Genomic DNA, 12,404 nt, shown 5'->3' on the forward strand with positions numbered 1-12,404 from the left:
TATTAGGTTTGGTTTTAAAAATTTAAAGTCCTCCCTTCATATCAGAGAGGACCCTGCCTTCAAAGAAAAAAATGCCCTTTTTCTACAATTTATATATCTTAATGATGTTCAAGTTTACAAATGAACAGAAATTGTTTTTGAGTCAGCAAAAGCTGAAGTTAAGGATCACAGAGAGTAAATGATGAATGAGCCCAGGACTGCTGCTAATGCAAGTTCAAATTTAGCTGTGTCACTTGATAGTGATTTTCAAGTTTTTCACCAAACTTCTCAATTAGAGAAGGAAAAATTCTTATGAAAAACAACACACAACACACACACACACACACACACACACACACACACACACACTCACACACTTATCTCCTCAGCATAGTAAATATGGTTTAAATAGATGTTCCATTAAGGCCTAAAAACACTAATGTTTCCATATATGGCCTTCATTATGTTGAGGTATGTTCCCTACAAACCTACTTTGTTGAGGCTTTTTATCATGAGTGGCTGTGGTACTTTGTCAAATGTTTTTTCTGCATCTATTGAAAGAATCATGTTTCTTACCCTTTCTTTTCTTAATGTGATATATCACATTGATTGATTTGTGAATATTGAACCACTCTTGCAACCCAGGAATAAATCTCACTTGATGGTGGTGAATGATTTTTTTAATGTATTGTTGGATTTGGTTCGCTAATATTTTGTTGGGAATTTTTCCATCCATGTTCATCAGGGATATTGGCCTGTAGTTCTCTTTTTCAGTGTAGTCTTTTATCTGTTTTTGGTATCAGGGTAATGCTAGCCTCTTAGAATAAATTTGGAAATTTTTCTTTCTTTTCTATTTTTTGGAATACTTTGAAAATAATAGGTATTACTTCTTCTTTATATGTTTGGTAGAATTTGTATGTGAAGCCATCTGACCCTGGACTTTTGTTTGTTGGGAGTTTTTTGATTCCTGATTCAATTTCTTTGCTGGTTATCAGTATACCATATTAATTCTGGAAGTTGGTTTATGTGGCAACTTTTTCACTTTGTTAGATGAATAGATGATGCCTTCATATTTGAAAACATCAGAAATGCTTTTGCTCCTCTCATTTGTTTTGTTGTTAATTTGTAACTGTGATGGTTAATTTTATTTGTTAACCCCAGTGAGCCTTAGGACGACCAGATACTTGGTCAAACATTATTCTGGGTGTGTTGGTGAGGGTGCCTAGGGATGAGATTAACATTCGAATTGGTGCACTGAGTAAAGCAGATTGCCTCCCTAATGTGAGCTTAAGTGGGTGGGCATCATCCAATCAACTGAAGATCTGAATGGCTGAGTAAGAGGGAAATATTGACTGCCTGATTGTGAGCTGGGATACTGGTCTTCTCTTGCCCTTGAACTGGAATTTACACCATTGGTTCTCCTGGTTCTCAGTTCTTTGGACTTGGACCAAAATATGCCATGGACTCTCCAGGTACCCAGATTGCTGACTTGTGGATCTTGGGATCTTCTCAGCCTACTTGAGCCAATTCGTTATAATCAATCAATCTCTCTCAATCAATCAACCTTTCTCTCAGTCCATATATGTCCTATTGGTTGTTTTCCTGGAGAATCCTGATTAATACAGTAACCTCAGGCTTTTTTTAGTTAAGAAACTCTACCATAACACACCACAGAGAGTACATCATTAGCCATAATTTTGAAAGCTACAGTGTCTATGAGAATTCCCTAATTAATCCCATAGGGCTCAGCCCTCTGGTTATTTATCCCCACTCTGTTAACAGGCCTCCCCTTAACTCCAGTGGGGACTTGTGTGCAGGCTTTACAATCAGAGAATTAAGCTCATTCTGCATCTTTCCCTTCTTATCTCTTGGAGCAACTCTGTGGGGCTATCTCTCATCTTATTCTTAAAAATATCCTCTCAGATTGGCTCTATATTCCACAGTTAATGATATGCAGATACTAGCTATGTCAGGAATTCACAGTAAATGAATTATTTGTGAAGTGGTAATAAGCTGAGAAAGAGAAAAAAAAGGAAGGAAGGAAAGAAAGAAGGACACAGGGAGAGAGGGAGGGGAAGGACAGGAGAGAAAGAGAGAAAGTCTGTTTTCCCATCGTCTTCCTATGTGGGTTATTTACATGGTCTCAGCTCATGACAAACTTTCTAATGCCATTGAACTGCTTTCTGGATGGAGTACAGATTATTTTTCCTTTTCAGAAACATTCAATTTGTAAGCCAGTTAGCTACTTTTAAAAAATGTCTCTCTAAAGAAAAATCTATATGCTATTATTATTTACAAAAATAAGAATTAGATTAGGTATCTAATAAGTAAATTAAAAGCAGTAAAAATTGGGGAGCCTGGATGGGTCAGTAGGTTAAGCTTCAGATTCTTGATATTGGCTCAGGTTGTGATCCCCTGGTCCTCTCTCTCTCTGCCCCTCCCCAGCTCCTAATTGCATGGGTGGGCACTCTCTCTCTCTCAAAATAAATAAATAAACTTTTTTTCTAAACGTATTAAAATTTTAAAACACTAAATCTGTAGATACATGATATGAATTTGAACCCTGGGCTTACTGTTTGCTGTGTGGGTAAATGATTTGGGGAAAATCATTTGATTTCCTAGTTCTTTAATTTTCTTCACCCCAAAACAAGATGTTATAAAAATGCCTGCTTGCATCATAGGACCGCTGGAAGAAATTAGATGCTGTATCTATAAAGCATATTAAGTGTCTCATAAGAATCATATGGTTTTTAGTAGCAGGTGGTGCTTTTTATTATAGCCCCACTGACAAACAATAGAAGAAAGAAGAATACAAAATAGAAAAGAATAGAGAAATTACTTGTGTTCATTAACAGTTATGCTCACATTACTTCGCACATGGGTTAGAATCTCCAAAAATACAGAACAAGAAAAAAGGTAGAAGAGGTATCATTAGCCAAAGGATTGCATTAAAAAGACAGGAATGAGATGACAGGAGATAGCGTTTGATGTAACAGGTGGAAAGAAAAGAAGAAAAGATCTAAATATAACTTATAATTTATGTTTGAAGGTGTGCCATGCCTGGCACATAGCAGGCACTAAACAAATGTTTATTAAGATTCTAATCTCCACATTCCAGTGGCATTTAAATTAAGTACCTTCTACCTGCCAGACGTGTAATGTTCAAGTGACTTGGTTTGCACATTTTAGATAGAATTAAAATCTTAAGTAAAAATTTAGAGTGTACAGTGAAAGCAAGATAGAGATAGGGAAATTTCTGGGATTTGTGGTCCTTTTACTATCCATATATCAGTGCACACATAATTTAACAAATAGCAAGTGTTCTAAATGAATGAATTCCTTTTCTTGCACTACTCAAAATAATTTTTAAAGGCCAAAACATACCAATTTAAAACAACTGAATTCCTTTTTACCTATAAAAATCAATATGACATTAGCCTTTCTTATGCAATATAAACACAATTCAGTAAGTTCAATGCTTGTCCTCAATAATTCTTTAGTGGTGGGGTAGCCTAAAGGTGCCCATCTGTTCAGCATATCTAAGCATTTCAAAACCATTAACAAATATTTCTTAAACTCTACGTTGTCTATCTCTATTTTAGAAGTTTAGAGGAATTCAAGGAAAATAAAACAGTTTATGACCACAAGACACTTATAGGTGGGAGACCTATATATACAGGCATACATGTATCAGTCCTTTAATAAACTGTATAGTGTATAAGAAAGTATATTACAACTGGACAATTGGATATAAACCGGTACAGAACAAGGTATTCATTCTTTGGTCAGAAAAAATTTTAAAAAATAGATTTGAGAAATTAAATCTTTGTACTTAATTCATCATGAAAGTCTTCAGAAAGAAAATAAAACATAAGTAGTCTGGAAGGATAATTAAATCATGAAGCATTAGACCAAAAAGCAAAAGGTATTTCTGCCAGATTATAGAAATTTGCTAAAGCTACCATAATAAAGTACCACAAACTGGTGGCTTAAGCAACAGAGATTTATTGTCTCACAATTCTGCAGGCTAATAGACCAAAATCAAGGTGTTGGAGGGATGGTTCTTTTCTTAGGGCTGTGAAGGACAATTTATTCCGTGCCCCTTGCTTACTTTCTGGGGCTTTCCTGGAAATCTTTCGTGTTCTTTGGTTTGTAGATGTATCACTCCAATCTCTACCTTCACGCTCACATGACATTCTCCCCCTGTGTCTGGGTCTACATTTTCCCATTTTATAAGGACAACAGTCATACTGGAGTAGGACCTCACCCTTTTCCACTATGACTTCATCTTAACTAATTACACTTGTTAACAGTTCCATTTCCAAATAAGGTCACTTTCTGAGGTACTGTGTTTTCAAACTTCACCATCTGAATTTTAGGGACACAGTTCAATCCATAACACAGATGAACCATTCTGAGCCAAGTAATTGATTAAATAGCTCTAGGTGACTTGCTAAGGCTTAATGGATGAATAACTGAAAGGCCAGACAACAGAGAACCTTGGAGCCTTCAGGCAACAGAGAACCGTGGAACCTTAACAAAGGAGCTTGACGTGCTGAACTGGAAGGCACTGTGGGCTCTCAAAGAAAAGAAATGGTGTTTTGTAAATGTTAATCTGGAGAATGGGTCCTGGCTGGGTCAGGAGGGAGTCAGACACTGAAGACAGAATAACTAAGTAGAGGGTGACAGGAAGTAAAAAATATCTGGCAGCAGCAGTCAGAATGAAAGAGATTAAATGAATCCAAGAGGAAGTGGTCTATCAATAAAAGATTATTCCTCTAGGGAGTTCAGATTATACCAAACAATCGCCTATATTCTCGTTAATCTGAGTACTTAATAAGACATCAATTACTGATTTCAGTAATTATAGGTGATATGCAACTATATGAATGACCCACTTGTACAAAATTACTTTCCTGTTCTTGTGTAATGCCAAAGGCTTGGAGAGCAACAACGCCAACTGTTTAAGGAGTTTGGGAATCCAGAAAAAGCTTCTTCAACATAACACACTATTGGGTTGACACAATGTAATCCCTGGCAACTATCATGCACCGAAGAGAAAAAGTTAACAAATGAATGACTTCTGAAGACACTATCTAAAATGGAATGCCAAGGTGGTCCTAACACAATAGTGAATAGTGGAATGTTAAGAAGGAAGATATAGTCAAAACATCAAAAGCTCCTATAATTTTCATTTTAGAATGAAGACATGTAGCAAAGAACCATTCTGGAAAACATGATGGCCAGACTAATTTTTGACAACTCTTTCAGATTATATGTACTGACAAGAGATGAAGTGAAGGGGAAGTACTGAAATTTTACTAAGAATCTAAAGCGAATGAGGGACACTGAATGGATGGAATTGAATACGTAATTTTTAAAAGAAATATGGTAAACATATATATAGCTTATAAGAAATACAAAGGAGGCCAACATACTTCTGAATATTTTACATCCGTTATATCTAAAAGGTGGCCAAGACATCCAATCATAAAATCCTAATATTAAACCATGTTTATAAATACCTAAGGCATTTCGAAACTCATTCATGAACAACAGGTTATCATCTACATGGCTGAGATACTGGAGGTAAAGGAGAGACAGAACTTAAAAGGAAAAAAAGAGGACAGGGAAGAAAAATGCTTCTTTAGCCCTACTTCCTTTAAGCTACTGCTCTCTTCTTCCTTCCCTTCATAAGAAAACATCTAGAAGGAGTTCTGTCCCTTCATCAGATACATTTTTTCCCATTGTGCAATATTCAATGTGCTCCCAATTGGCTTGTGTCCTCACTTTTGCACCCAATTTAGCTATTGCTCTTGTCCTCAATGTCATCCATAAAGTTCCATGCAAAGGACATCTCTGTCTTCATCTTTATTGATCTCTAAGAAGCATTCCACTTTCTTCTTGAAATTCTCTCTGTCTCTTGGTTCCTATAACACCACCTTCTCTTTTCTCTCCTCCTACACTTCAGCCACAATTTTGCTGTCTCCATCACCAAATCATGTTTTCTATAAAATGCTCAAAGTCTGGAGTTTTCAAAAACTCCCTAGTCAATTTCTTGCAGTTCTTCAGCTACCATTTATATGCCAAAGAATCCCAAATTTTATGTACAACTTAAACTTCTCTGAACTCCATATCCAAGTATATTCAACAGGGTACTCAGCTGTGATGTTCCATAGGTACCACAACGCAACCTGGTGATTTTCCCACCCAGTCTGTTTCCTAAGTAAGTAGCACCACCATCTGCCTGTTACTCAGGAAAAGAAGCCTAGGTAGCAACCTTGAAACCTCTCTCCTCCTCATCTCCTGTCACCCATTAACCAGCAGGACTAGTTTTACCTCACAAATGATCTCAAACGCATCCACATCTCCATTTCCATTTTTAATGCAAGCCACCACTGTCTCTCATTCACTAGTTTCCCATATCCACTGGTTTCCCACATCCAGTCTTATCTCCATTCAGCCTAAAGCTGAAGTGATTTATTTAAAACACAAATGTGATCAAGGCACTTCACTCCTTAAAAACTTTCATTGCCTACCCCTTTGTTCTTAGCATGAAACCCTTATTTAGTCCTTACTGTGCCCTTCAAGGCCATGCTGCCTTTCATCCATTTCATCAGGCACCTCTCCCTTTGCTCTCTGCCTTCTATCAATTCTTACAAAGTGTTTCTCACCACCTGGAGGCCTGCTGAGTCCTCTGCTTGGCAAATTCCCTTCTTTCCCATCCTTACTTCTATGCCTAGCTGATGTTTACTTAATCTTTAGATTTCAGAAACAAACAAACAATCAAACAATTTTCTTCAAGCACTCCCACCCACCCAGATCAGACTCTTGTTAACCTATTTCTCTTTCAGGGCATTTGCCACATGTGAAATTAAATGCTCTTTGGTGTAATGAACTGGATGTTATATTTCTTGATTGAGATAATATCAGTTATGTATGTCTTATTTACTGTTTCACCTCTAGTGTAGCCTTGAACAAAGAAGGCATTCAATAAATGTTTGCCAAATGAACAAATGAACTCCAACATTTAACAGCGCTATTTTAAACCTGATCAAGTAAACTGTGGTAAAAATCAATAATCTCAATTACAGTTTTACCATTAAAACAACCCTACAGATTTAATAAACATAATGTATATCACTTACAAATTATTACTTGCTTATTTTTGTATATAATCATAAGTCTAATTTCTTAGAGGACCAGAATTCTGTAAGACCATCTGATAGACAACATGAACCATTGCATAATTTTTAAATGTTGCTTCTAAGAAGTCAAATATCCTTAAAGTTAACAACAATAACAGAATGAAAAGGAAAACCAAATTTGATCACAATACTGGAAAAAACCTCTTAACGTGAATAATGAAAGATACAATATTAAAAGTCCTCATCATGAAAAATTCAAGATCTCTGTAATAAACTGAGTTTTTCCATCATTTTCTTAACTTTTGAAGATTTTTATCTTTAAATGACAAAGAAATAATGTGAAGAAATTTACAAACCATCTTTCAGTATGATCCATTCAGAATGCAAAGTAGCTGCTCATTTGTGCTATACATTTATACATAACAATGATAAAAACACATTTTCAGTAGGTTGCATTAAAAAGTTATTTAATCTAAATCTCTGCCCTCTTCTCTTAAACTCTTTCCTGTCTCAGTAAACAGCAACGTCATCCATGTGTTGTTCAAACTCCTTTAATCCCTCCTCAATTCTCCTCCACAATAAACTATCTGCAAGTACTGTTGGCTCTATTTTCAAACCAACACCAAGAATACGCTTCCTCCTCTTCATCTCCCTTATCATTTTCTTAATCCAGACCACCAACATCTTTGCCTAAACTACTGCAAAAGCCTCCCAACTGGTCTTCCTATTTATGTCTCTTTCTCCCCACCATATTTAACCCATAATCTACAATTTAGTTAATTTAAGGCACTGCAGCCAGAGCCATCCTTTTCAATACAAGTACATCACTCCCCTATTTGAGATGAACCTAAAATCCTTACAAGCCTCCCTAAAATACCTGGCCCCCACTTCATTCTTCGATTGCATCTTAACTGACTCCTCTGCTGCATCACATTATCCTTTCTTTCAGTTTCTAGAACATCCAAGATAGTTCCCACTTAGGGGTTTTCTACTTGCTATTGCTCCTGCTTGAAATGCTCTGTTCCAGATCTTTCTATGCTGTTTCCTTATCATCAAATCTCAAGTTAACTGTCAACTCGTCTCCATCAACCCCATAGACTTTCCCTGACCATCTCATCTAAATTAACCCCCAATCATTCTCTATCACATCATCCTGTTTCATTTTATTCCTATTATTTATTACTACCTGAAACTGCCTTCTCTATTTCTATGGTTACCACTTATTCTCTGTCTTCCCCCTAGAATGTGAGATCTGAACACAGGAAACTTCTCAGTCTTATTCACTATTCACTACCCAGTACCTAGAAAAGTGCTTGGTATACAATAGGTGCTCACTAAATCTTTATTACATGAGTGCACATACTTAACCACAACAACAAAAGCAGAAGCTCAAAATAAAAATAATGATCAGAAAATTAAGATCCAGAAAGAGGTATCACATGAATTTATATCATGTGGTTTCATGTTACACATTTTGACAGTATCAGTGGGGCTTATTACATGTTAGAGATCTCAAATATTATAATGAAAATACACTACTAAGTTTCAAAATGAGCATTTTTTAAAAAATCTGCATCATAAATGGAGAAGGAAAGACATATCTTTCAGCAAAAATATAATGGTCTCTTTTGGACTGAATCAGAAACATTTAAAGAAATACTTTGGAAAAAAAAAAGGTCAATTTTAAAAATAAATACCAACTTTTAAGGCAGAGAAAATCTATTGAAAGCTAAGAGAAACAACAGAAATTGGTTTCCCAAGGGCCAATAAATCATCGTGTAGCTAAACAGAGGCTGGCAAGTTTATACCTTAGAGGTTTTCTGTCTCCAAGGACCAATGGCACATTCTTGACATTTGGAAAGGATAAGTCTAGAACCCTCCAAATGTCCAAACACCACTGTGTCAGTGTTCTTACTTGCAAGACCCACTAGCTAGTCACATATTTAATGAGAATCATCTAAATCTGTGCCTCAGGGAAGTAATAAATTACTACATGGACTTCCAGGGTCTTTCCTGAACAGTATTTGTGAATGTCAAGGGCCTCCTCACAGTATCTGGACTGTTTCCATGAGAGAATAAACTACCGTGGATATTAGTTTAAGATTCTAAAAAAATAACTAGGAATCTATTTACTCCACTGGAGCTATTTACTAAATACCACGGAGCATTAATACAACCACTGAGATTACTCACAGTAGCAAACAAAGATAGCAGTGGTACTTTATCTTCCTGTTAATTGATTGCTTTTGTTCAACAACATTGGAAAAATCTGACTACAATTCTAACTGCAAGCCACAGTAATCATGTCAATATGTGAACTATCTGAATATCTAATTATGAAAAAAGAAAGGCAATTTCACAGTGGAAGTATTATTTTAATTCAAGAAACCAGCCATATAACTTATTAGTCTGACATATAGCAGATAGCTAAAAAACTTTAATTTGAAAGATAATTATTTTTAGCTGATTAATATGCTTCAAATTAAATTCACTGCTTTTAATGGGCCCATCAACTTGACAACCTGGGAAATTAATAAATTTTGCATGCAGTAATCCTAGGAAATTTATACAGCTGAGCTACACATCATTACAAGGATTACCTTCACAGTAGGCATTGTCCTCTCGAAGAGCCCTAAAACCATCTCGACAGCTACAAACGGCCCTGTCATTCAGATTTCTGCAGACAGAATTCTCCATGCAGTTATGCCTTTCAGAACAAAAGTCATAACCTACAAGAAAAAAGAAACTTATTAAGGTAAATTAAAATATGACAAAACGAATAAATTTTGCTGACTAAATACTCCCTTTGATTTAGAAGCCATTTTTCCCTAAGTTATTTTTTAAATTGATACTTTCATCCATTGTTAGAGAACCACATGCTATGTGTACTAAAAGGTGTTTATGTTTAACTCAGGTGTTTCCTACTTCAAGTTAATTCTGTCTCCTATGTCTTCCTTCTGACTTTAGGTTTTCTAGTCCCTGATATTTGAAGTATAGCCCTCCAAATATCTGGAACAAAGAGAGATCCATGGAGTCCAAAATGAAGATTTACAATATAAAAGACAACTCAGGAGGTGCCTGGGTGGCTTAGTTGGTTAAGTGTCCAACTCTTTGTTTCTGCTCAGGTCATAATCTCATGTTTTGTGAGTTCGAGCCCCACATCAGGCTCCATGCTGTGTGGAGCCTGCTTGATATTTCCTCTCTCCCTCTCTATCTCTGCACTTCCCCCTCTCACTGTCTCTGTCTCTCTCTTAAAAATAAATACATAAACTTAAAAAAAAGATAATTCAGTGAGAAAGTAATCTGTGAATTAGAGGTTGAACATTATCAGTACTATGGATAATACAGGCCTGGGCTGGATGAAATATGAACATTGTGTACTTAAGAAATGAAACAGCCTGACATCCTTTAAAAAAAAATTGTAAATGTGTCAAAAATGAAAATTATATCACTTTAATTGTCTCTGGAAATCTGCAAGGCAGAGGATGTCCACTCAAAGAAGGGGAAAAAATTATGAATTACAAAGATTTCACAGATTCCAGAGTCTTTATGAGAGGATGGAAAAAAATGGAACATTTTATAAACAGTGGTACCAGTCAGGGGATCTCTTCTGCCTGTGTGAATCCCTTGTTCAAAGATCTAAGATGCTGAAATGAAAAGTTTAAACACTGGACTCCATACTAAATGGAAATTACATGATTGTACATCATTCAAACAATTTTCCAATTGCCTGATGCATAAGTTATCTATCTCGTTTTACACTGTCTAATGAATTACAATTTCAGTCCATGTACAGAAGAAAAGAGGACTAGAAAAATGTATTTCATGTAGCTCAGAATAAACTCATCTGCTCACATATAGTCAGGGAAAGACTTTTCACCTGAGCCAATCATGAAGATCAAAGTTCTACACTGCCCCATCTTACTTGTAACCAAATTACCATAGAAGGCTGTGATTCAGTGAAAGGGTGGGACTAAATAGTACCACAGCCAGCAGCATACTCTGGCACAGTGCTGTGGTTGGTGTCCATTCTGATTGGCTGGTGCCTGTAATGACTATTTTCAATATCACCCCACAGTTAAAGCGTATCCCCCATGAAGTGCAACTACAATGTATAGTAAAAAGTTGTGTGTACAACTTCATAAGCCTTAAGAAGGGTGATGCTCTCAAAATGCAATAATGGCATTAAAAAAATGAATTAGTGATTTCTACAGAAATAAAATAGAACAAAGGGGTATGAAGGCCAGAACAATATATAGTCAATAGTGGCATTTAAATCACTTGACAACTAAATTTTCTAGACATGATTCCTCACAATCTACATTCTCATGTGTAAGGCCCAACCTTTATAAGTAAAACGTTCATTCTCAAGAAGAGAAAAAGAGTTAAAAATGTTTTCTCCTAAAGTCTTTTTCTTTTCTTCTTCTTTAAGTAGCTAAATTGAGACCGTACTTCTTAAAATGTATTCCATTGTCTTTTTATAATGCCTGAGAAGAAATAATTTCAGTTTAAAAGTCATCTTCATTTTCTACCCCAATAGCTCAGTACCTCATCAATCTATAATGAAAAGTCTCTAAGAAATCACTTCATATTTATTCTAAATTAAAACAAAGTTACTGTAAACACTGGCCCACTCCTTGAGTTATACACAGAATCAAGAGATCATGTTCTAACACAGTACTAACTCTGCAAAATTGCCCCCGTAATGTTTCCAACAATGCTGAGAGGGCTGTGACTAACAACAGGTATTGTGCTAAGGCATTTTTATTTTTCTTTCGTAAGTTTATATTTTTCAAAACTATCTTTCAATTTTTCCCTTTGCTGCATTTTCTCTTCTCATTCTTCAGACTTTGCCCAATCTATGCCATCACTCTCTAGGCCATTCCACCTCTATTACAGTCCTTCCCCAATTTTGCCTGTAAGTAATGCTTAGACCTCTTGTCTCAGCATTGAATATCATGCATACATTCACCATGCAGTATCTAATTGCTGCAAGAATTTTCCAACTATAAGATAATGATGTGATCCTACCTTTACTGTTTGAGGTTCAACTAGGGAGTCCTTTACTTTTTATCAGATGTTAGGTTTTTTTTTTAATTAACCCAGAGATGTGAAAGCTAAAACTTTTGTCAATCAAATTCTAATTTACTCTAAACAATGTCAGATAGATATTTTTATTTATTTTCTCAACAAATAAATTGATTGAATCCATTGGTTGTTTTACTGCTTAGATACAAATGCCAGTATCAAAAGACTACCTATTGATAGGTAAAAAAT

General features: G+C 35.8%; 1 protein-coding gene across 2 annotated transcripts in view; it reads right to left on the bottom strand.

Moving 5' to 3' along the window:
- The window catches only part of NELL2 (neural EGFL like 2), a 392,940-nt gene that overhangs the window by 174,151 nt on the left and 206,385 nt on the right, over positions 1-12,404 (bottom strand). For both annotated transcript variants that reach the window (XM_042946302.1, XM_042946301.1), the window contains exon 13: positions 9,728-9,856. In XM_042946302.1, coding sequence (XP_042802236.1) covers positions 9,728-9,856 — 129 coding nt within the window. The remainder of the gene's footprint in view (positions 1-9,727; positions 9,857-12,404) is intronic.

The sequence above is a fragment of the Panthera leo genome, chromosome B4, assembly GCF_018350215.1.
Source record: "Panthera leo isolate Ple1 chromosome B4, P.leo_Ple1_pat1.1, whole genome shotgun sequence".
NCBI classification, from domain to species: Eukaryota; Metazoa; Chordata; class Mammalia; order Carnivora; family Felidae; genus Panthera; species Panthera leo.